The 26,320-nt window shown below is 48.9% G+C and overlaps 1 protein-coding gene across 3 annotated transcripts in view; it reads left to right on the top strand.

Annotated features, from left to right (window-relative positions):
• The first annotated feature begins 17,625 nt into the window (after positions 1-17,625).
• Positions 17,626-26,320, top strand: part of LOC144170356 (uncharacterized) — a 76,594-nt gene continuing 67,899 nt past the window's right edge. Inside the window, exon 1 of one of the 3 annotated variants that reach the window (XM_077700111.1) lies at positions 17,626-17,986. Coding sequence is in view for 2 of the 3 variants with exons in the window: in XM_077700109.1 (XP_077556235.1) it covers positions 22,176-22,190 (15 nt within the window). In the remaining variant the exon portion in view is untranslated. The other 2 variants (XM_077700110.1, XM_077700109.1) reach the window with 2 other exon arrangements.

Genomic DNA, 26,320 nt, shown 5'->3' with positions numbered 1-26,320 from the left:
CTGTTCCGCCGTGGAGAAGTCTTGTATGACCTGGCCGGAGGCCAGCGCGGGAACCAGCTGACCTGTAGGCGCTCTGGTATACGACAGCTATCGTTTGTTGCTCGCCGGACGTGTGACGGCGACACCGAACCGAGCCGCCGTCCCTGCTGTCAGGCCGACTGAAGGCTCTAGTTCGCAAACACGAGCGCAGGCGCCTTTCTCGTTTGCTTGCTCGCTCGCGACGTCGCGCCTCTGCCTGTGGCGCCTGCCTCTATACGCCCGAGATGCGAGCACGCGAGAGGGCGAGCGTCGCTTAGAGAGCCGATCACTCCAGCCTTGTGTGTGCGTTGTTGCGTCTTGGGCCCCGCTTCGCCAGCGTTTGAGGGGGCGGCCCAGATTTTGCCATTGTTTTGGCGATGGCTTACACATTGTTCGCGTGTGATGATGACGCTCTCCGTCCCGGGTGTTTAACCCACGGAAGGCACTGACCCCGCTGTTTGACTTTCACAGGGAGAAGGAGAAGCCGGCGGCAGATGTATGGTAAACGTCGAAAACATTCACTATGTGCGCTCACGATAAGTTCTACCAGCGTGCATATTTGGATGTAGTACTTGGTGTTTTGGTATTGAGAGAGAGTATATGTGTTTAATAAAATGGCGAAGTTAGCCTGGCAAAGGCGCCTAGCTTGATACGCCAGGTCTATGAGAAAAAAAGAAAAGGTGAATGTAATGAACGCAATTATTATGACATGGTGACGATGGTGGGCAGGTTTGCGTAAATTTATTTAAAGACTGATCCAGACCTGTACTACGCAGGTATGTATAGTTTGGGTACGTGAGTTGGGAAACAAAATTCGGGGTGAACTGTAGGGTGGCGGACTGTTTTCGTGCTGCACTGCATGTTAGACGGACCTTGTGTTTGCCTGTTGGATTGTTTGCGTTTCAAGATCTATTCATTCTTGCCACTCTGGTTTCCCCATGAAGGTCTCCGTCCTTTCTGCGCTTGATGACATGTAAGGAGGCCTGTCAATTTTGGACCCTCCCTTTTGAGAAATTTGCTCCCGTCGCCGACAAAACCTCGCGACAATAATAATGAAAAAAAAAATGTTTGTTCGCCACCCTATGCGGATGGCGGCACTAATAAAGTCTGTACGTGTGCACCGCACTTAACGTCCCATGCAGTCATTTTTTTCCCGATAGAAGAAAATCGTATGCTGCATCCCATCGTGTAGCCTGAAAACAACGAAAACAGTATGAATTTGTGTTGACTTCGCAAGTGGCTTGTCTCTGAACATATATAAAACTGCGTACTATATGCGGTATGTTCATGCCGTCCATCCGTTGTTCAAAATATGCCGTTCATTTACTTGTTTAAAAAACTGTTAGCATTGATATCTCCCGAGTTATTAGCAACGAAACATTTCTGGTCGTTCTCGCAGAACAAGACGCACTTTCAGGGCTCTTGAGGTGTCCTTACTATGGCCAAATAACGAAGCTTATACAAATAAGCACTCTTTTCGTCATTCGCATGCCGACTGAGGCTTATTTGAGAGACTCAAAAAGGCACTATGGCCAGCAGAGGCGTAGCCAGGGGTGGGAAGGGGAGGGGGAGTGAGGGCGTTTCGGTGTCGGAACACCCCTGGAAATTGTCTGAGCGCGGAATTTTCCCCTACCCTCCATAAGACCTTTTTTCGCCCATGCCATTTAAATGCGTACGCATATCTTCAAGCGTAAAAACGAAAATAAAAAGGGTGTCGATTTATTAAAGCAGAAGAATGAATAGGTTATTACTTGGGTGCAAGACTTTTTTCCATTTTATTTGTTTTTCCCGGTGGCAAATACCCCCCCCTGAAACATATTTCTGGCTATGCCACTGATGGCCAGATTCCCCTCTCGATTATATAGTAGACAACACTCCGTTAAGACGTGATCTAATAGCTGATGGTGCACCACTTACAAGGCTGCGCAGGCTAACGAGCGTATCATAAAGTAATAAACTCTTCCAGCATCTGTGCTGACGCAGCAATCGGCCTCAACGCGTTCAAATACGAGCCAATCTTCGACGCCAGTAACGCGTAAATGATGTCAGTACTTCTGCTACCGTCGAGGACACCTTCTACGCGCATTCCTTTATGGGAGGGCAAAAGATCGCAAAGCCCTCAAAGGAAGTGTTTAAAGCCTCAATACGAACGCGCCAAGGTTCACTTCGTCGCCTTTCTTAGCCCGTGCGACGTAAGCTAACACCAATTCCAAAGCGCACGCTCCTTCACGACGCCACGGACGGACTCGAGAGAGGAAGCACTTTCTAAAGCGTTGCCTCGAATGATTTGCACGGTTCGGACTGCAGTCATAGCTGCAGTAGCATCGTCGGCGTAATGAAACGTGGAGCGCGAGCAGCGAAGGTATAGCCTTGGGAGCGCTCTCTTTCGCGCGAACGGAGGCAGCCCATTCACCGGTCGATTCCATTGTATTTATAGGCCCATCCCGGCGATTGCCGTCCAGCTGCGCGCGTTAACGACTGCTCATTTGGGCCTCCGTTGCCGGCTGTCCGTGCAGCCTTGGACCTCTTGGGAAACCGCCTTGAGTGCGGCCTTCGGGTGCAGTATTTAGCGCGCCTAGAAAGGCTCCGCTGGAACGAAAACTGGAGACACACGAACAGACGGAAATGACGTGTGCGGGTCCGGGGGTCGCCAGCTCCTTGCTGGACCAATGGGTGCTAGTCGGTTTTGCATAAGCTCGCCAGGTATTTCTTTTTTTTTTTTTTCGCTGATGGGTGGTTTCCACGAGCCAAAAAAGAAATCTTAGGTGGCTGCTGTTTGTTTCATTGGTCAAGATTATGCACATATGTATGCGATTCGTTTCCTTTCATCGGCGCGGTGGCTGTCCGGTGATTCATCCAGAAGCTCCCAATGAAGGCGGCTCTGTCTCGGGACTACTAGACAATGAAATTATCGTTAGCTTTCCACTCACCTCTTCGCATTTGCATAATGTTTTCTTCGACGAGTGACACTATTGTTGTTTAAGATTAATTGATCGACTTTCACGGACGCTGTCCTCGATTTCAGATGCGCACCTTTGTCGTGGGTATTACGCTATGTAAAGTGAAACTTGGCTTCTGTATACTTTATTTTCAGGGTGACTGAGTCCGTGAAAATTGCCAAAGAGGACAAAAAGTGTAGTGCGCTCTTTCCTCGTTTTCTTTTCTCCGACTTTTGGCGCTAATAACTTCTACCGACTTCTTTTCTACTCCACCGTGCTTGCGCTTCTTTATTAGCTCTCCTTTCTTGGTCTTATACAACTCGAATTACGTCAGCAAGTATAAACTGGCAAACGCCACAGGTATACCCCAAAATCAGGGTTCGGCGCGGCTGGAGCGCATCTGTTCTACTCACGTGCCACGCGGCACGCGATGTTCTACAACTTTGGCATTTCCGAATCGCAGTTTTGTGAGTTTTGTGAAGCGGGAACATTAGTCCCTCGAAGCTCCCGATTCCTTGTCGATTCCCCAAGTGGGTATGTGCCGCGAGGAAAGGAACAACTTTTGCTCCGCCGCTGGCAACGCGCGGAAATCGGGCTGCTACTGTGGAGCCCCAAATTTAAATCCCATCGATTTACCCGTGTTTTTTTATTTACTTTTACATCGGTGGCCACTTTCTTGACCGGATCACAACAACAACAGCAACCACCACCACCACAACAACAACAACAACAACAAAATTTTCGCAGAATGGCGCACTGAGACGCTTTCGCCTTAAAATGTGTCAGAGTCAGTCAATATTTGCTTTCTTTAAATACAGTTCCCGATAAGGCATCTCAATATCACTGTGTACAATAGAATGATTATTTTTGGCGCCACCGATAGCCATCATCATTTTTGTTGTTGTTCTGGCTCAGCTAGTTAGCTCTGGTGTACGATAAACTTACATGAAGACGACTTTAATTTGTCCGTGCCGCACGCTTCGCGAACATTGAAGCCACAACGGGGAGTGACAGCCGGCGTGCATCCGATGTCGCGCGCCCCGTCTCGATCATCACAGAAAAGAAACTCGCCCAAAGTCAGTAGCAGCGCTGGGCTCGACAAATGCTACGTCAGCACGCCTCTGATCAACACTGACCCGCCGCGGTGGCTTAGTGGCTAAGGCGTTGTGCTGCTGAGCACGAGGACGCGGGTTCGATTCCCGGCCGCGGTGCCGCTTTTCTGATGGAGGCGAAAAGCGAAAACGCCCGTGTGTTCGAGATTTTGTCGCACGTTAAAGATCCCCAGGTGGTCAGAATTAATCCGGAGCCCTCCACTACGGCGCGCCTCATCGCCTGTGTAGTGTCGGCGCGTTAAACACCACTATCAATCAATAATCAAGCACCGAAGAACTGAATCGTGCGCCCTGTGTCTTTGCGGCAAGCGAAAGAAACAAGCTTCGGACAACGAGGCTGTGCTCCCCCCTTCGCGTTGCCTCAGTAACCTTCGTGGAGATTTCTTATTTTTTTAAATATTTTTTCTTTCTTCTCTCAGTACACTTTATAAAAACCCGGGCAACTAACTGCCAGTTGAATTATGTGAGTTTAGATTAAGCGAGGTTTTTATTGTATGGGTGAAAAATTCTCCCGAAGACTTATTCAGCAGGCGCAATTAGGCCCCCCGAGTTCGGCTTGTTGACACACTGCGGTGTTTGGTACCTGACATCATTATTTGTGCGCAGGATATTTCTCTCGGGCCTTCCGCTCTTAACATGCAAGGCACGCCACCATCCGGAAATTCCGTGCGGAGCTATACGTCTCAGATCGAAACAAACGAGTAGAGGCGAAAGTCGTACGTCTGATCGTCCTTCGCTACCCAGACATGGAAGCTCTTGCATATCGCTTTAAGTTTCCCACCGTATCCACTTCAGGCGTTGCATGGGAACACGGATATAGGGACCAGCCGACAAGAACTGCGTCGGGCTTTGTTGTAGCTTCGCGGCTGTCTGCTACTATGCCAAGTGCGGAGCGTGCTGTTCGGTTCTTACGGCTCCTTCGTGCCGGCGTCATTCATTTCCATGGCGAGGCGGTGGCCGCCCCGAGGCGCCGATCCGTCGGCAGGTTTCAATGCATGGGCGCGGGCCAGGCGCCACGTGCGAGTGGACTTCCGACATTGATAACTCGCCTTGCTTGTGGACAGAAGGCCCTTCGTTGCCACCTATATACGGCACTCGGGACTGTGTCCGCGTTCACTCCGGAGATTATAAGATGCCTCGGAGTGTCCTTCTAGCCGCTGCTTTCGTTGGATAACTAGATTTTTTTTTTTATCTAAGCATCTCAGCGATCACGTTCTATGATGTTCACTGTGCTCCGAAGGATGAAATGAAGGATGTACTGTTTTGCGGGGGAAGCAACCAGCAGGCCTTGCGCTTGCATGGAAGGGGAAGTGCGCTGTCCGGACGCTATGCGTGCTCAAGGAGGGCGGGCGGCCGGCGCGCCCGGGTGCGTGAGACAATGGGGCGGGGATCCGTACGCGGCGGCGTCCTCGTCCCTTTGTTTAGTTTCAATTTGGCGTCCGGAATAGGAGCAGCGGGGCGGACAAAAGTGCCCGGCCCGGAATAAAGGCACTCGATCGCCGCCGCGTGCGGGGTCACCGGACTGCCTCTGCTGCGGTCGCCGCGACGGGCTACCGTGCTCACCGCAATCTTCGCGCGGACCGGCATGCATGGTTCCGCGCCGTTAAGGACAGCATGTCGTTGTCTCCACGCTGCCAACGAGTGTGTGTGTGTTCATGGACGCGCGCAGTTGCGTGTCCCGGGGTCGTCGAGATGCGGCGTTAATTATTGCATTAATTAGGGGCGCTGACCTCATTCAGTGATGTTCGAGCGCTGTTTCTCTGTTTTTTTTTTTAATTCCTAGCGCATTTCCAAACGGCTTGGAGCAGCTGCAAACTGTGCCCTATCTAGGAATGCCCTGTTGACCTTTACGTAGAATTTATGCAAAAGATTGAAAGGAGAGAGAGACTCGACGACTTCAGGTAAAAAAAAGAGGGACATACGCTTCCGCTTTGGTTTAAGTAACAAGAAACGATTCGAAAATAATTGCATTGCCTGTTTCGTTTTCGCGAGCAACTATGTAGAACAGTTGGGAAAGCGACACGGCGCCTCAATGGCTCGAACAGTGCAACAAAGTCGATGCGAATATAAACATATCGTTTCAGCTTTCGTTGGTCTCCGTCGTTTGCCTTCTGCTGTTCCGGAAGAAGGCTTTTCCGCTTTTCCTAAGCGAGGCACGGCTGTGGGAGTTCTGCCAATCTGGCAATGATCTCATAAGTGTGGTCCTGTGGAAAATTATTTGCCTGTATATCTTGACCTTCATGTTCATCCTCCCTGTTATGACAGGAATGTTTTTGCGACAACACAGTCACCGAAAGCTGGAATCGGCTGCAGAACACCGATTCTTAAAAAAAAATCGTATAATATGCTTTGCATATACAAATTCGGCACATCTAACAAAAATAACACCCTGTGGGCTGTAAGGGATCACTACTGCAGTGTTTGGGACAGGCTTCAATTTTGCTATCATAAAAGTAAGGGGCGTGTAATGAATGCCGTATCATGTTAACAAGCCCTTGGTAACCTAGATCGCGCATGAATATCCTATATAATTCTTTTTTTTTTGTTTTTTGTTAAGTGGATATATGCCTCTTGTTCAGCGATTTGCCGATAGTCAGCCCACACACCTGCCGGTTGTTCTTCTAAATTCGACAGTTGGGCTAGTTGGTGTTGATACTTAGTTAAGTAGCTCTTAAGACAGGACGAAGAAAAGATACACACGACGATTCAAGCGGCCCCCACTTAGCTGCCTCCAATGCGTCCGTTAAAAAAACGGAGGCAGTCTAACCCTTTCCCTCTTCTATAACACCGTAGTCCTTTCCACCGCAGTGCCCTCGGCAAATTGTAATGTGGAAAAACCGTGGTTTCATTCATACATTCGACGGCGCTCGTGTGTAAGTAGGTTGTTCCTCTACTTCAGCCCGTCACGCTGCCACTACCTCTAAAAATGTTCACTCTAAAGTAATATGGTGGTTCGTATCCACCACAATGAACGCGACTTTCAATCCACGCCGCCAACAAAGTCATCTCTGCGAATGACAGTAACATGCTTTTTTATGACACCAGTGTAACCCCCAGTGTACACCAGTGACAGCAGCATTTTTTCTTGTGACGCCAGTGTAACCCCCCTTACCCTATGTAATGCCCTCCCCAGAGGGCCTTTAGGGTTTTTTTAATAAATAAATAAAATGCTTACCGTTTGACTAAAAAACTAATTTGCGCATAGGAACTGCGCAATGAAAAACGTCATGCTTTCGTTGCGTGATGCCGCGTGCGCACACCATACTATCCAGCAAAATTTGAATGCTCGACGTAGTCACTTGCCGAATATTCATAGTGGACTGCATGAATTGGTAAATCGAGTGCACTGTGGTGAGGCTGAACCAAAGGATTAGAGTTTAGTAACTGCGCGCGTGCATTTTCTTATACCTCTTGAAGGGACCGTGCAACGCTTAAATAAACGCTTTCACTCTTTCATTCTTACCTGGAAGCACTGCGAAAGCTGCAGTCATTCCAGCTGAGAGCGGCACTGCGGTGTTTGCTCGTCGCAGCAGGTACACCTTGTAGTTTCTACTTTGCTTTTGTGGAGTATTTTTTTTAACATCGGAGCTGCTTAAGCTTAAGCTTGAGCTTGGTTCGGTGGCGTTATCAAAAAAAAAAACACTGAGAAAAAAAACGGCGCCGCATGTAAAGGGTGCACCACCGTAGATAGGGTACAAAAACAGTAAAGCCGACTTACGCGCCTATTCGAGTGTTTGCACAAGGGGCATTATGCGTATGCGCACCCCTTACTATGCCACCTTAAAGGTGATAGTATTTTTTGGGCTTCTAAAACGTAAAAAAAAAAAAATGGCGCAGCTCGCACTAGTGGTGCAGGGCTGGAGAAAAAGCGGAGCTGAGGGTCGATTTAGCTTCTTTCTCCCCTGGGATCCGATGTTAGTGTGGGAGACCGACTGGAACGGCCTTGAAAAATCCGGATAAACTTGGCCTCAACCCCATAACACTTTGCCTAGCCTAGCAAGAACATTGCAAAACCCAACAAAACTTATCGAAGCCTAGAAAAACTTAGCAATACCGGAAGAAGCTAAGTCGACTCCCCCTCCGCTGTTTCTCCACCCTTGCACTGCCTTTTTTTTTTTTTTGAAGTGGCTGTCGATTGCTTTTCTTGCTGCACCGGAAATCAAGCCGGCTAATATCCACAACATCGCTATAATTAAGTCATCCGAGCACTCAAACAACGTCAAGACCAGGCCGGTAAAGAAAGGAAAATCTTTTGAACAAGTTTCCAGGTTATCTTATGGGCGCAGAGCCGTAATTTTTGACTGATGTCGATTTCCAATGGAAAATCTAGAGCACTTTCAGAGCACCAAATCATGTTCTAATGACAGATCAAGAGCGCCTTCGTAGCCACTCGAGATCGCTCCGTGGAGCATGAAAAGTTGCTCCTCCGAAATTGGCGGTGTCGGCAGGAACTAGCGGGGGGTTTTCTCTTCTTTCGTGACATCGTCGCCGTCTGCTTCCGCTCTACTACCCTTATAAACCACCATGGCGCCCGCTTCGGCAAATACGAGCAACGACCACTTTTACAACGGGAAGATAGATGCTGCACGCCGTGTCGCGTTCATGCTTCTACTAAACGAAAGCGAGTGCGAGAGCTTAAACTCGGAATCAAGTGGCGAGGAGCCTAGCTCAAACGACGACAGGATGGACAGGCGAATAAATGCGCCTTCGGCGTTTTTTTTTTTTTCTGTTTCTTTTTTTTTCCTGACTGCGGAAAGGCCGACAAAACTTCCTTCACGGGCGCCGTTGGACGTCGTCGCAACTACTAAAGTCCCTTTATAGACAAAAAGCCTGTTAACGGACTTTAGTTGAGACCGGGAAAGGAGAAAACACTTGCAAGGAAGCAGACGATTTTCGAAGGGCCCGGCGTAAAGGCTGCCGGGAAATTCCTGCTTCTGTCATGCTTCGGCATTTACTCCGGCGGGAGCGCGTGTGTTACAAAGGCAGTTTCGGAGCATCTGCCCTTCGAGGGAGCAGGGTGCTCTGCTGCGGAGCTCGGTGACCATTCACGATCTGCCATTAAAATCCAACAAGAGATACTTTGTGAGCCCTTATTCCAAGTAGTGGACGCCCGTGCTGACTGCGTTGTGAAAGCAAGTTAGAAGAAATGTTGCAGGGTCCCTTTAAAAACCAGGCGGGTCGGCGAGACTGCTTTCGGGCGTGAGAAGGCGGCTCGTTTCCTCGTTTTTGTTACCCCCCCCCCTCCAAAAAAAGAAAAAAAATTACACCATCTTCCCTTACGCGAACCCTGAGTAGTATGCGAAGCAGCCATGCGGTCGACTGAAGTTACCATTAGTTTTCAGTTCGTCGTTTCCGGTGACGTCCAGCTTCGCGTGCCTTCGTAGTATCAGTAGCTTCTTGACGTAGTTTGAATGAGTAAAGGACATAAGGCACGTTCGTAGCCCATGCTCCCCTCTCGGTTTGTAGCGCAGTGGGAAGAGCGCCACGTACCTCCCGTTGCGGCTGCAGAGTCGTGGGATCGAAACCGGGAGCCGCCTAACTATTTCTTTTTATAGCGGACTGCGCTGACGTCAACCCAAACGCTGACGGGGCTGAAGAGACGCGCAAGCGCAATAGAGTGCGGACGGCGGACGACGACAACGACAACGAGGGAGAGAGGGACACAGCCCCGAGCATAAGATGCTTCGCATCTAAAAGAAACGACACAAAAAATTTCGGGTGATGCTTAGAACTTTCTAACGATGTGTAGGCGAAAGCCTAGTTGGACATTCTGTTGATCTGCTGTTGAAATTTCTGTTGAACTTTCAGGTTGCTCTCGTTGAGCTCCAGCCGCAGCGTCATACGCAGCCACTTCTTTCCGATGGCGGTTAGGACGAGCAGCATTTCAAGCTACTCTATCTTCTTCCGCCGTGGTGCACTTTCTCGGCCCTCCCTGCCCGCGACTAAAGGGGCTGGCGCATCGTCACCCATAACGATGTGGAATGAAACTCTGAGCTCACGCGGCGACGTATACAAGGCGCGTGCACGACGTTCTATGGTACGTCGCCCTTTCCCAAATCCCCTCCTCCGGCGCTGCTGTTTTCCTTTCCCTTCGCGCGCTCCCCAGCTCGCGTCCAGATTCTCTGTACTCCGTTTTGTAGCGCACACGTTCCATGAAACACAGATATCTAAGGCTTTCGTCTCAAAAGATACCCGCCAATTAACGTTGCCGATAGCCAAGTACGTGCCATCAACAAGCGATCGCATCTTCGCCACGAGTCGGGAATTCCAATTGCGCCAGGCTCAATCTCTTTCTTCCGCCGCTCTCAAAGAACAACCTCCATTCCGCACCAGTCGCGACTCCGAAATTCGCGCAAGCGCACAAGATGCGAGCGCAGAACTATACGCACATGCAGCACGTCATCCCCGCGGAGTAAACAGATCCTGGAGCATTATTTACTCCCTTGTTCTAGTGCTTCGCGTTAATCAGTTTCACAATTCGCACTTTGTGGGATTTTAAGTTTTGAACAACCGCATTTGAATTGAATTATGGTGGTTAACGCGCCGAAGATACACCTGTGCTATGAGGAGCGCCGCGGTGGAGGGCTCCGGATTAGCTTTGACCACATGGGTATCTTTAACATGCTCAGTTATAATCTCAACAAACGGGCACTTTCGCTTTTCCTTTCCACCTGAAAAGCAGCCAACACAGCCGGAATCAAACCCGCGTCCTTGGGATCAGCGGCACAATGCCTTAGTCACTGAGCCACCGCGGCGGGTAATTTTCAACAATCTAGAAAAAAAAAAAAACGATCGAGCAATGAGCCTCGAACAATAAGACTGGCCGCACAACACCGTCTAGAACGACCTAAATGAAACCCGGAGTGATTAAACAAGAGTTACAGCCGTTTTATGTAACCGTATACTCCCTACGTATCATGCAGGCATTGACAGCAGACGGAATTTAGGTAATGTTGACAACTTTACTGCGAAATAGCTTATTACGACCAGAAAATGAAACTCGGCGTAATGAAAGGGTCCTCTTAGCGCCCTATTTCAGTAGGATTTTTCCAACATGCCTACATCAGATTGAGAGCTACAGAGCATTCGCGAGGAAGTAGAGATGAGAATTGCTTCTTGTCGACGCGACGCGTGGATGGACGGACATCTACCACCACCGGAGGACAGCATATACGTACATGGAGCTTCGCTGTCAAATTCTAGGCTGTAACAACGCAAGTCTGTACGCGCTAACCGAATGACACACAATAGAGCAGGTTAAGATAAGACGAAAAATCGCATTTCTTGTGACAGCCGTAGGATGTGCTTTTATCCCCGCGTGATGAGGAGTGCGAAAGAAAAGCGGAGCGGCTTCTGCTGCTGATCGCAGGGTCGCGGGTTCGATTCCCGGCCGCGGCGGCTGCTCTTCTGGTGGAGGTGAAAAGCTAAAACGGCCGTGTTTTCGAGAATTCGGCACGCCTTAAAGATCCCCCGGTGGGGAAAATTAATCCGGAGCCCTCCCCTGCGGCGCGCCTCATTGCCTGTGTAGCGTCGGTGAGTTAAACCCCACAATGAGTGTGTGAATAAGCACACGTTTATTTCGTACTGTCACACCTATTTTACCAGCCGGCAGACGTATGCGTGGGTGACCCTGCACGTTCTTAAACACGGTGGTCAGGCTATTCTTGCGAAAACGTCTCACCTGTGCCAAATTTAGTTTAACGCGATCGCCTTACTCCTGTGACGTCAATATGAATACGCGGTTCGTGAAATGCAGTCCACTGTGCTTGCTTCATCTCCTTGGTTCAACCTCTTGAGGAACTTCCCGAAAATGAATGAGCGGAGAGGTCTCCCATGCAGCCCACGCACTCCTTCCTTGAAGACGATCTGTCCCGAGTATTGGGCTGAGTGAGTGACGCGTGCGAGTCACTTGCAGGGTCGTATAAGAAAAAGAAGAGAAAGCAAAGGCAGGGCGAGAGAGAGCACGGAAAGAGAGTCGTCATATTATCCATTATATAAACGCTCGCTTATGCTACACGGCACCGATGAATGCGTCGAGCGGCGGCAGCCGCTCCGTGATGCGTTCCGGCTTTCATTCGCTTTTGTTCCCTCGCGTAATTCGAGCCTTCCCACTTTTCTTCACCCGCCCACGCAACAGCTTCCTGGCTACGAGAGCAAAATGAACACGGCAGCCGACGTCGGCTCCAGCCCCATCGTGCAAGCATCTACGAACAATGGCGTGGAGGGGCTCCAATGAGCCAGTCACTCGCGCGCTTGCTGTTTATTCCTTTTTCCTTCCCAATTCTGTCTTTTACCTCGTAGCGCTTCTCTTAACGAGTGGGTGATGGCTTTCTCTTTTCACATCAACTCGCCGGCTTTTTCGAAAAGCGAAGAAAACTTTTCCCCTTTGCACGCGCACCCCCCGCGCAGACACTTCCGAGCAGAAAAGGGGCGCAATTTAGTGGTTGTCTCTGCCCACGCGGCCGCGTCGTCAGGCGACCGTTGCCCCAGAGCGCATTGAGACACGCAAGGCCTTGACACGGCGCCGGGACTGCTGTCAGAGCTGCCGCGTTTAGCGTGTTTTGCCAAATTATCCCCCATCTACGAAGGGGATTCGCTCCGCGATTGAGCACGGCGGTGTGCACGAGACTTAGCGATAACTGCGCGGCGGTTGCGACTGCGGATGAAAGTGCGCAGTTTAAAAAGGAGTTGCAGGAGCTCCTTTGCGTGTCTTTACCCAGTAGGGGGAAGGGGGCACATCGATGTCCTGTACACACGCACACTCGGATTCAATTTTTCAATCCAAAGCTACAAAGCGTGGATGTCTCTATGAAGGAGAAAAAAAAATTGTGCTCAATGTTGGAACGACCTAAGTACGGCGACGGCTGTCACGCCGCCCTTGGCAACCCGTTGAGCCTTCTCAATACTTTGAGGAGACCCGAAGAGTTGCCCATTGCGTTGCCTTGTGTGGGTGACCCGCTGAGTTGAGCAGTCGAGCCTGGCGGTTGTCTTACAGTGTCCAGTTTTCTGCCGAGAATTCTTTCAAACACCGTTTCACTGCTGGCAGGAATTATTTTGAACCTGTGTGGACCGTTGCGAATACTTTGGAGAATCGTGTTGCCCTTTTTTTTACTACGGCTAGTGAAGTTAACATTTTTTTAAAACATACGTATGTTTAAAAAAATGTTAACTTCACTAAACGTAGTAAAAAAAAAAAAGAGCCTAGCAACAGCCCCATGCCCCCTTTGGCGTTGTAGACTGCTGACCTATCTTTCTGTATTTCCTCAACGGGCCCCTCATTGCCTTACTATATTATTCTGCGAAAGTCAAGCGAGGGTCTCGGTTCTGGCAGCCTTGATGCCAAGGTAGCATAAGAGGGTTTCCCGCGAGTTACCCGCTCATGACAGGCTGTAGACACATTTTTTTTTATGCTGATGACCTTTGCTGCCCGATATGAGCTCGTGCTTTTCTGCTCACCTTCTTCTTGTGAACCGCATTTCTCTTGAATGCATTCCGAACGACCCAGACTGTCCACAATGGCTCCCTTCAGAAGAAATAGTTTGCTACACCTTGGCAACACGGCAGCCTCCCTTCCTTTAGACATTACGATTTCGCGACTGGCGCGCTTGGAATGTTCCCCAAACATTACCTCAGAGCAATTATTACGCGATCGTTATCGAAGGCTGGGGGCATGGGGACTGGATAGCCGAGGCGATCACTCGGTGCCAGAACAGTGCTGCGCGCGATTTCGAGTTTCTCTCGTGCAGCCGGTACACCCGAGGGACACGTTTTCGCCTTACAAACGTATTTCGTGCATGCGAGCTCGCGGTGCCGACATTGCCGCTGGTAGACACTGAAGTATTGCCCCGGAAAACGGAGCGGCTCGTCCTTGGAGAAAGGCTGAATGCGTGCAGTGCCCAGGCCGCAGGCACTGTTCGCGCACACAGAGCAGGATCTTTTCGCACGTTTTAGCCTGAGTCGATACGGATGACGATATTAGAGCAACAAAGGCAAGGCAACCACAAGAGAAGGGCAGGGCAACAGTTGTGGCGCCGGTAGAGCACACTAAACTTTTTTACACCATTTTTGGCCGAAAAGGGTGTAAAAATGTTGCCCCATGGCGCACACATTGTGTTTTGGCTAAAAAGGTGTGTAAGAATAAAAAAAAAAGGTGTAAGGATGCTCAACACCCTAAGATAATGGTGGGGGCACGGTAACTACGCGTGATAATGTGGATTGGCCGAGCGCGCAGCATGACATGCAGACACATTCAACACGCACAAGTCACGCTTGGACCACAAATGTACTGAGAAAGAAAACCAACAGGATGCATGGGGAGAGCGAGTACATACTTAGAAATACGTCTGCTCTTTTTGCTTTTATAGCCAGCAGAAAAAAGTCCTTTGATAGAGTCGGTGGGCTTGTCGAAAAAGTCAGATATATTTTATCGCTACCTTTTGAATTATGCAGTTTAATGTGAGCGTATACAAATCAGCATGCGGGATTGCGAAAACTTTTTAATCGGAAGGTGAGTATCGTGTTCAATAAGCCATAGAATTTTATTAAGTACCAAAAACCTATTCCACACCATTTCAACACCCTCCAAAAAGGGAGTTCATTATTTCAACACCCTTTTTACCTCAAGGGAGTAAAGCTACGAATTAGAGGGTTGGAAACTAAGAAAAGGTTGTAAAAGACTTCCAGCTTCGGAGGTATATAATACCTGTTTACCCGGGTGGACTGAACATTTTCTACGAGCGGGGATGTTTTGTACCTCACGATGTTTAAAATGATATGAATTAGCATAATTTATTACCAGCGGATCTGTTTAAGCTTGAGCTAGATTCGCTGGCGTTAGCAAAACAATACAAAGATAAAGGACTGCACCGCCTGTAGAGGGTGCACCACCGCCGATAGGGTATTATAACAGTGAAGCCGGCTTTAAGGCCGGCCCGAGTGTGAGCTCAAGGGGCGCATGCGTATTCGCACCTCTTACTATACCATTTTAGAGGTACTAGTCTTTTTTGGGATACTAAACGCAAAAAAAAAGTGGCGCAGCTTGCACTAGTGGTGCAAGGCGGGGGAAACAGCGGAGCTGGGGGACGGCCTAGCTTGTTTCCCCCTTGGGTCTACTGGCAGTGTGGGGAACACTGGAACAGCCTTGTAAAATGCGGATAAACTTGACCTCACCCCTTCAGAACTTAGCCTAGCCTAGCAAGAACACCGCAAACCTTACCAGAACTTGGCAAAGCCTAGCAAAACCTAGCATAGCTTAGCAATACCGAAAGAAGCTAGGTCGTCCCCAAGCTCCGCTGTTTATTATTTTTTTTTTTGCATCTGTACACCTTTTTCACGCTCTTTCAACACGCTACAGAAAACCATGGTTGTTGCAGTCGGTCAACACCCTGTACGCCACACAAAAAGAGTGTAAAGCTACATATTAGGGCTTTGGAACCTAAGAAAAAGGACGTAATGACGTCCGGAAACCTTTATTCCACTTATACTACACCTCTTTCAGGTAATAAGGGTGTAAAAAGTTTAGTGTAAGCCTTTTTAATTTCAAAAGTCAACGTTCCCGCACCGTTACTTTTGCTGCCTCATTTTTTCTTCGTGCAGCAAAAGACTGGAATGACCTCCCCCACCATATTGCAGCAATCACCTGTCCATCAACATTTATGCATAGCGTCACAAGCCATTTTTCAAACTAATTCATGGCTTTTTTGTACGTTTTTGTGTAACCCCACCCCTTATGTAATGTCCCTCCGGGGACCTTTAAGGTAATAAAATGAAATGAAATGAAATGAAAAGTTCAACTTGACGTTTCTCGTGCTAAAGCTAAACTTGGGCCATGCAGCGCACCGTATATGGATACGAGCGATCATTGCAGACGAACATTTTTTTTTTGCTTTTGAACATTTCTTACGAGGGGGTGAGGAGGGTATGAGGAAATATCTTGTACTTCGCAGTGCAATTTAAGTCCATGCATGGCCTTAATCGATCAATAGCTGAACACCTTTTCCGCACCCTTTCAACACCCTTTCAAAAACCGATGGCGTTGAAGTTGGTGAACACTCTTTTTTCCACACAAAAAGGGTGCGCAGCTACGAATTCAAGAAAAAGGGTGTAATGGCCTTTTGCCACCTATAATACACCATTTTTGGCCCAAATTGGTGTAAACGTTTAGTGTGAGCTTTCAACTTCGTTTAAATGTGAAGTGGGACTACTGCTGAATAAAAAGAGCAATTATATATTTGAGGGCAACTTGTGATCTTGCCAACATCAAATAGCATGACGCTTTGAGAGGTCATTGTCCAAAACAGGAAAAACACATGAGCATTCAAAATACCCCTCCCCCACCTCCCTCACCCATCCCTTTAAAAGAATTCCTTAGAGAACATCCTTAAAGAAATGGATCGCGAATGACTCCGTTAAAAATACCGAACGACTAATCATCAAGGGATCATGATCTTTGATGTATTGTCCTCGGAAACATTTTCCCTTAATCATGACCCGTTTCCTTGAGGAAATCCTTTACAGGAATCACTCGTGAGTCCAGGGGATGTTTCAGAATCCCCGAAGGAATGTATCATGATTGTGGGCGTAGTTACGAGGGACAAGGCATCAAGGATCATGCTTCCAGAGGGACAAGTCATCACTCTCGCTTGCTTTCCTATTATTTTCTCTCACCCCATTTTTGAATCTCCTTTCATATGTCGCGTGGCAAGAACACGAATCAAAAAACAGCCATCCACTCCCGTATGATGATTCATACACATCATGATTGCGTTTCGGATAACTCTTTAGGACATATTGCTGCCTATAATGACACCATGAATAAAGGTCCTGCTTTTCAAGAAGGACCACGACATGCCACTGTACCCTACTTATCTGCCCCTGTCTTTGGCGAGAGGCGCGATGCACCTTGCTGCTACTTGTTCTCCTCATGCCCCACGGAAGAATTGGAATGGCCCAGCACTCCAATCGCCATGTCAGAAAGGGACGGGTCACATCTCTCGGGTTAGTGAGGGTAATGCAATCGTACGCACGTACAAATTCCTGATTGGCGCCAGACATCCATATTATCGCATAATTAAACAGTTGCTCCTGGTTAAACGAACCCTGCGAAATCAGAACTATACTCAGAAGTAGCAAGTGCGCAGTGTCACTTGCAGTGTCCTCTTCATTGCAGTCACGCAATACATAGCTTGCATGTGAGTGTGACGACACCACAGCCCTTTTTGGAGTACTGCTCTCAGCTTCCCCAGTGCGACAGCTAAGTTCACAGATTTCCACCATGCAAGCAGTTCTACAACATGGCAGCTAAAGTGACGTCAGTGCAAGCTATGTATAGCTTCCGACAACCACAACGGTCAAAACAATAATTCTGCCCCTGGCCTCCAATTCTCCAAAAGCAACGTGTCGCGTCACTGACTATTGCCCGTCTCATACAACCGATACAAGCCAAACATTTGATATACAGGCGTGACCTTCGCTTGCACGTTCGTGCTGCGTGCGCATTACCGCGACGTAACTAAACGCGAGGCGCATGGTGGTGAGCACACCGCCGCGCTAACGTCGGGCCACGTGACCGCTCAGCGGAAGCGCGTGGCGTCATTCATCGATAACGAGCCTGGCCGCCGGTCAACGCCCAGCAAACGCTCCGCCCGTCCTCCGTTAAGTTTCACACCGTCGCCGGTCGGCATTATAGTCGGCCCACCCAGGCAGACGCGACGCCAGTGAAGCAACGGAGTGGTAATGGGCCCTCCCCATCAAGCCTCAGCCCGTCGTTTGGCGCCCCGGATTAGCACGTACACGTGCAAGCGACAGCAGCGCGGGGTTCGCTCCGGAAAGCTGCGTGACGCTCCGCTGGGGTCTGGCGTCGCCGTCGTCCCAGCGGGGGGAATGTAGGCCTCATCGCCGGAGACACCGTGCTGCAAGGTGGGTTCGGACGAGGCGTTTTGCCTCAGCGCATTGAGGCCGCTGTCGTCGCCGCCGCCGCCGCCGCCGCCGCCGATCTGTTACCCGCGACGGCCCGATCGCTGCCTTGTGTCACACGCCAATCAAATGGTACGCGCGTGCATCTTATGCCTGCGTGTATGCATTTACCTGCCTCGGTAGCTGGAACACCGTGGCGTATGTCCCGGGGCCGGCACTTCGCATCTGCCGCCTCCTGAGCCGCCGCTTGTTTTCGATTAGCGCTCCTCCCTATCACTCACGCGTGTTTCTTTATTTCTTTAGTAGATGAGGCTCACGTAAGATCGTGCGACAATTACGGCATACAGTAGGGTGCGGGTCGCGCCCTCTTCGCTTTAGCCACGGCGCCCCGGCGATATTACGAGCGGAAAATTGCACTGCGCGGAAATTGCTTAGCGCTTATGACACGCAGAAGGCTGACATGCCACGGTATACTTTTTTTTGTGCGTGCGAGTAAGCAAAGTAAGTAACTTATTGTTTGTGTTCCTATGGTCTTCTTTCTTGTGTTCCGCCACAGTACTAATTGACGCGCATACAATTCAGTGTGTGCACCCCCTCGTGGGATCCATACATTGCCTTTATCGTATACATTTCTGTGTTCAGGTATATCTTACTATGCGCGCGTCAAGGACAGCAATTCAGAATCAGTGGAATCAGAAACGCTCGGCCGCAACTCCACTGCTGTTGCGTGACTAAATTTCGGATGTTTTATGTGCAGCCTGTTTAATGAACTGTTATGAAGTTATGAGCCGTTGAAGAGGAGGCAGAAGAACCATTAATCGTGGTTAGCTAAAGTTACCTCAATTATAGCCAGCAGCAACAAAAAAAAAATTCCTCGGGGTACTTCTCTGCTTACATGTTTTGAAGGCGAAGGCCTGGGTATACTTATCAACGACTTCCTTAGTGCAAAATCGTACTTTCGCCTCTTTCTTCGCGGCTTACGACGTACCATTTTTGTTCTGGCGGGGGCGAGGGTAGAGGGGGGGACATTTTATTAGGGGAGCAGCGGTATTCACCTGCAGCATGTGAATGAGCCGGGACTAATTCCGCAGGTAGCAGTATTTTGAGCGCTCGTACAATTAAGCCCCAGCTGACGTTGTGCGTATGCGCGTGGTTCCTGCAGTTTGTTACGCATGTCTCTCGCGTGGTGTAATCAAAAGCGGAGCGCGGCGCGAGAGAACCGCCCGGGGCCCGCATCTTGTCAGTGGCCCGTAATAAGACAGCCGCGTCGGGAAAGGCGTTCCATTTTTGTGCTCTTCCCGCAGTGCGCTCCTTCGCCCCACTGCGGCTTCTGGTTTATTCCTGGTTCCCACGCGAAAAGCTACGAACAACCGCTTCCTGAATTGCGCAGCAGGCGAATCTTCCTCTTGACGAAGGATTTCTGCTCGTGTAGGTCTTTCCCCTAAGGCATTTTTTTAGGATCAACAGCATTATTGTTGTTGTTGACCCTGATCAATACCCTGACTGTGATCCTGTTAGTGATCGTGTTGATCAGGGTTGGTTGAGGCCGTAGATTGGGAAGACAGCTACCGGTTGGTGTGGATCTCGCGTGCGTGTCTGATAGCGGCGTTGGGCGGTAGCCCCTAAAGGGCCAGAAAGAAGTGTGTAAGCGCATGCGTGAGCATCACAAAGCACGCAGATTCTGACGCCACGGCAAGATTATAGATTGCCGAGGTTAGCGTTCCCACCTCGAAATTGTAACATCAGAGCTGTTTAGGCCGAGCTTTTCCGCCAGTCGCCACCTTAAAAAAAGTCGAAGCCTCAAGAAAAAAATGTGGTTAGCGAGGCCCCGGGTTCGATTCCCGGGACCTCGCTAACCACATTTCTTTCTTGGGGCTTCGCTTTACGCCGTGAAACCTGCAACCTATAGCCACTGGGCCACCCCGAAAGGCGTACGGGGTCAGAAGCGGTGAGGAACAATAGCATGTGTAGTCAGTTGGACAGAACAAAAATTGAAACGCGACGGAACAAGAGTAGATGAACCAGGGGAAAACGCTTCCCGTGGTCGGAATTTAATCTGGGTCCCTCACGCAATGAAACTGGCTTATATGCGATTGCTTTCGTGGCTTGATATCTCACGCCACGAACGCAATCGCATTGAAGCCTGAAGGGGGAAACACAGACTCCGAGTTCGCGCTACCAGCGCCGAGTTCGCGAAGCCGGTTGCCGTTGGTTCTAGCGCGTGCTCCCGCGGTTCACTTAGGGAGAGGTGTGAAGGGCTGCGGACAATGATGATCCGGGCCTGCCAGTCATTGAGAACTTTTAGCGGTAAGTTCGGAAATTCATGTCAGGTGCAAAGCCGGGTCTCCGACGAAGGGGTACCAGCCCTGCTGTTTTCCCAGCCATGCACCACTAAGCGCAAGCAGTCACTATTTTTTAGTAGTCATTGACTTTCGGGTGGGTTAATTGGATCGCAGTGTTAGAGTTAGATTTGCGTTGGTCTAATGCTTACAGTAAATTCTTTCCTGGAAATGAAAGGATGAATATATCCTGAAGTGAGCACCACCAGCTTTTGGCGAAAAAATTCACGCAACCGGCTTTGAATGTCGAATATGTACAGCGATCAACCGAGGCGAACGGCCAGTATGTGGTAAAGGCTATTACATCTTTGATGCGTTCGCAGTAGTGGCCAACATCAGTTTAAAGCCGCAGTATCGCAGGACCACGCGATGAAGAAAAGGTCGTTATCGCGCCTACACAGTGGCATTACAGTGAGGTGATATAAGATCCTTGGAAAGTGTGAAGGGGCAATGAAGTTATCATTTTGATTATCAGCCAATGCTGAAATAGTCTCTCTCGCTCGGCACTCTGTTTCCTATCCAACCATCGCCGCACAACCATCATCACCGCGTTGATTGTAGCCTACTTATTTTCTTACGGCGAATATTTGATTGTTGTAATTTCATGATCGCGTGTACGCATTGGAACGTTTTCATCCAGAATCTGCGTTGGCCAACCATCGACAGCGTCTTTAATGATAACCACGTTAGATTTCTGCGGCAAATGCACGTGGAAATTGGCACAGCATGAGTTATTAAAATTCCTTGGATAGCGTACATCATTAATTGACCTTTTCTTTCCTAGTCGGTTACTGCACGTACCCGGAAAGGCAAAGTTTACCTGTCATTCTATTCCACCAAGGTCGACGTAATTAGGTCTCATCACTGCGGGAGGTCCTGAATAGCGCGACCCATCGCTAGACACAAAGGACGCGCAGCACGGATCGCACAACATTAACCGGTGCTTAATGAACTCCGAGAGGCAGTCACTGAATCTGAAGACATTAAGCCATCAGTGAGTCCCCTCTAAGGAACTTTAATGCTCGCGGCCACATTACTTCTCTCTCTCTCCATTCCCACGACCAGCACTTTTTCGTGCGCGTTTCTCTCTTCTTATGGAACGGCCTGAGGTGATTTCAATACAAAGGCGGCTGTAGGTAACGAGAGAGTAAAGAAAGCGCGACGCCTGCGCGAACGAAGTAGTGATTAAGAACGTTGCTCGTCACGGCCGCGACTACCGAGCGGATGCCGTGATCGAGAGCGAAGGGGTTAAGCACACTGGCACGGATCACCGAACGAGGGGAGACCACCCCCGCCGGACACGGGCGTCGTGCGGGGAAGGCACCGCGCTTTGGTGAACCCACTCGATTGTCAACGTCGTGCGGCGGCGGGAAAGTGAAAAGGCGGATGCAGAGGGATGCGCTGGAGATTGAAAGAAGCGGATGAAAGGGGGTTGTGCGGAGAAGGCAACCCTCGCGGAAAAAAACACGCAGCGGCTCTGAGGGGTTCACGACAGGCGAGCCACTCTGGGGAGGAGCGAGAGCGCGGCCTCGTTGGGCAAGGGAACGGCGCCGTATAAGAGCGAATGGGCGAGAAGTTTGGCCCGCCAGTCGCCGTCGCGACAAAATCTCTTCTCGAGCAGAGCTCTTGCCACACTTCTCTCGCGTGCATCAAGCAAGCTCTTCGCCGACGAGGAGCGTGCTCTACGACTTGAATCGACTCGACCGACCGCTTGTGCCTCGACCCGGGTGATTTGAACGCGCTTGCGCGCATTCTTCTGAAAGTGTCCGGTGTGTGAACGTTCCTAGGTTCCCCAGCGGACGCTCCAGTGTTTGGTTCCTTTGGTTTGCGGTACGCAGTCGAATATCGCCGGAATGAAGCTGCTTCAGGCAAGTACCAACTCCGTGAATATTTTAAAGCTAAGTTTGTACACAATGTTGATACCGTATTGATTCCTGGTATCTCAAATCGCACTCCGTCCAATTTTGCAGGTTCGCTCGCTAGTTTCTTCAAAGTAAACTTTTTCTTCACCTTTGTTTCCACGCGTGAACGGGGTTGTTTACGTCGACCTTTCTGGTTGTCAAACGCATTCACGGGTGGTTGAAACAAAGTAATCGTCATTTATACTCGGCACTTCGCATTGGCTACACAACGCGCATGTATTAATGCGAATCAAGTAGTCTCAGCAGTAATGGTTAGTCTCGTTTGTAGCGTCCAGTGCTTAACTGTCAGTCAAGAACTGGAAAAAAAGTGGGCAGCGTTTTTTAAAGTGAAAGCTTTCTTAGTGGGACCGATTGGTCGACTGAAAAGATGTGATAAGATCTTCGGACACACTGCGCGTGCGTGAAACGGGGCTTCCATTGGGTCGAAACGGTTACTTGAACATCGCGAAAAAGGAACCCTTCTGCGTAAGCCAATACACGCATCGATCATGAAGGAGTACAATTAGCACACCTCTATTTCATAAACCACGGATACATTTAGATCGTTCATAGGTGTGTTTACTTAGCGCGCGAAAAATCGTCGCATAGGTTCGTTCTTCGTTTGCGATTTGGGTCTTTGAAGGTTTGGCGGTCAATTGGATGCACTTTCAGCGAAGGTTGGACTCACTTTTAGAAAATTTTCTACAGAACTTTTGAAGCAATTTTGATTTGAGTAAGCTTTCGTGCTTCTCTCAACTTTCTTTAGCAAGGGGAGGTGAAGCTTTTTTTTTTGTTACTTCGGGTGGAAATAGAGCAGAGTGTTTGCCTACAACGTTTTTCTAAAATTTGCAATTACTGTCAAGTAGTGGGTACAATTCTCTTTGGAGCGAGACCGGGGCAACATCGCCGCAAGGAAAAGAAACAATATTTTCACTGTCATTTTTTGTTTTGCGCAGTTTGCTCCTTTTTTACCCCTTCACAACATAATATGGACTATAAAAAAGAGGAATGAGTCTCGAGTTTGGAAGAGCGGATTTGTTGCCTCCTCCACTTTCGCTGACGGTTGTTATTTGACGAGTTCGAGAGGGAACTCCAAAAGATACCAGGTGCATGTCAGTGGCAACCACCGACGCTCATCGCGTAAAAATAGGTGAAAATATGAATTTTTTCGGTAAATTCATTCGCTACCTTTCCTCCTACAAGTGTCACTTTTAAGTCACGTGAGAGGCATGTGCGAGCGTAAATGTTAAGCCGTGTCACCACAAGCCATATTTCTGTCGTGTAATACCCGTGCCACACGTACCCGAAAAATGACATTAAGTGCTTAATGCCTCACGTTTTAAGGCCGATAATTCGCTGCTACACGCAAAGATCTAATGCCATTTGCTCTAATGTCATTTTTGGTTTAAGGAGTTCCGCACAACTCATTCACCTTCGCGAACGCCTTCAATCTGCCTACTCTCGAACGCGATGAGCACCAAATGAAGCCTACAAAACTCTCAGCACCAGAGTGTTGACGCGGAAACGTAGCTGAACTTCGAAATAAGACGATTTTTTGGGCACAATTGGTGGCGAAGTTTTGACGAAGTTCACTAGAACAGCGGCAAAAGGAAAAACATCGTGTTACTCTCCGCGTTAAATTTTTCGGATTCGGCTGCCGCGGGCCGGCGACGGCAGCTGCTGAAGCCACTTTTATAAACGGCTCACACCATTTTTTAGAAAACGGTATTTCTCAGAGCGTTTTCTTTCACAAAAAAAAAACAACAAATTTGTCCCTTGTAAGTCGTTTTTCTCTACGTTAAAGTCTTCTAAAATATATGTGAATTTCTCTTTCTGGTCATGCTCACCATCATTCCTAAAACATTTAATGCCTTTGCGTTTTTGCGAGTAACATGGCCTGCCCAATTAATGACATTCGTTCTATTAAGGCCTTAAACAATTAATGTCATTTTTCGTGTACGTGTGGCACGAATCAGTGCTTGACTTAACCAGATATCATGAATTTTTGTTTGCTCTAAATAGATATACTACAAAAATTTGGTTTCATTGAACGATAAAGACAGTATAAATTCTCATGCAAAAAAAGGCCGTATATCCGCTTGCTTCACTGCAATTGTCGTCGAAAGACGATAGTCGTCTGCCGCCCCTGCCACAAAGCTCCTTATCCACTCTCCGCTCCCACCTCCGCACTCTTCTTGCCTCACCTCGCTCCTCTCTTTAAATAGAGGTTTCTTCAATGTAATTCAATTTTCCCGCCTTTGCACTGCTCGCGCCCTGCTTTTGGGACAGCGCCCATCTCTTTCTTTACCTTTTGTTTGTTGTTCCGCGTGGAACAGCGCCAGCTGGAACTCTGTTCTTTTTGTGCTTGCTTTTATCTCAGACATTCTGGAGCCCTTCCGGACCATTTTTATCGAATTCTTTTTTTCCCCTTGCTATCTTAAAAAAAAAATCCAATGTGTATTCCTAAGTAAAAAAAAATAATGCGGGAACTACTGGTTAATCACTTATATTTTGCCTCAAATATGCCTGATGCTTTTTTTTTTTGCGCTAAATATTGGGGACATGTATGACTAACACCAGCAGTTTTAGTTGCTCGGAACGGTTCTGACTATATACACTCATTTCTGACAAATTTCTTAACTTTTGACAGGAAGGCTGAATCGGGACACAGACGGACAGGCACGCAGACAGACAAACCGAACATTTTGCGTTTAAGTAGCCTGTGAGAGATTATCGTCCTTAAAAATTAACGGGGAACGGGTGGTAACGTGTTCCCAAAGCTATGTAACGTAACGTGCTCCCAAAAATCTTAGAGGAAAAGTAAGAGTAAAGCACCAAATGCCTCAAGTCGTTGAGTACAGAGACAAGTTTCAAATCATGATTAAAAAAACTAATGGAAGATTCATTGGTGTGTCTTTACGAACGTGTGATAATTTCATTCCTCTTTGATTAATTGATTATGACGTTTAAGGTGTTGACGCAACGCAAGCGATTAGACGCGCCGTAGTGGAGGGCTCCGGGTTAATTTTGACCACCTGGAGATCTTTAACGTCCTCCGAAATCTCGAACACAAGGGTGTTTTCGCTTTTCGCCTCCATCAGAAAAGCGGCCACCGCGGCCGGGGTTCAAACCCGCGTCCTTAGACACTGCGCCAACGCCGCGGCTAATTTCATCCCTCTTCCTCACGAACTTGAAGCCCAGCGGGATGCGTACGCCTTGCGCCTGCTTTTTAATCCAGCAACGTCACGGTTCTTCAATGTGTACCAGTTGCGAAACTTTGTTTCACAATCCGGGCGCAATTTTTTTTTGTAAAATAAGCTTGCTTGGCATATTCGAAGACATTAATTAGGTAGATTTTATTTATGTTTTTATTGTTTTTTATGACTTACAGCAGCAGCCACGAGCACTTGAGTACACTTCAACTTTCTGCCTACAGATGACAGGCTAGTCAATTCGCCCCGTGCTTGTCAGAGAGAGAGAGAGAGAGAGAGAGAGAGAGAGAGAGAGAGAGAGAGAGAGAGAGAGAGAGAGAGAACGGCTTTTTATACATGGGGCCTTTGGGGAGTTTCGCAACTGTTATATATCCAGTAGCTGTGAGCAACACGACGTTTCTCGAACGCCCCTCGCACACCGTGCGGGCCATGCTTTGCGTTCTAACCATGTCGGTGGTCACGTTTTCTAACTCTAGAAGTGGCATTGGCTGCCTGTTGCTCCTCTTGCTGTCCACCAAAGTGAGCATTTCGCTACCACATCTTTCCAATTTTATACTGTTTCTTTTTTGCGCCTACTTGGCCCTGCACTTGCTGCACGCTCCATTTTACAATGCGAAAAAGCGGCGACGGAGTTAGTCGAGACGCCGTGCGACGTGCGCGTCGGACAGAGGAAAGGGGGCAGCCGCCGCGGCTTCAACTTGACGTCTCCATAGCAACTAACTTAGCAGCAGTGCGAACGCCGAGCCACTGCAGCCATTATCACCGCCGGCTCGGCTAGCGTAACCCCTCTATTCTTCCGTCGCTGTGTGTTCGCGGAACGATGGCGAAAAGTTTTGCCGAAATGTCCAATTTGTTGCCCACGCAATAAAACCCTTCACAGATACC

Source organism: Haemaphysalis longicornis, unplaced genomic scaffold (genome assembly GCF_048455015.1).
Source record: "Haemaphysalis longicornis isolate Haplotype H1 unplaced genomic scaffold, Haemaphysalis longicornis Haplotype H1 scaffold_2, whole genome shotgun sequence".
NCBI lineage: Eukaryota > Metazoa > Arthropoda > Arachnida > Ixodida > Ixodidae > Haemaphysalis > Haemaphysalis longicornis.
Note: the sequence above shows the minus strand (reverse complement) of the source record. Positions and strands in the feature narration are given on the sequence as shown.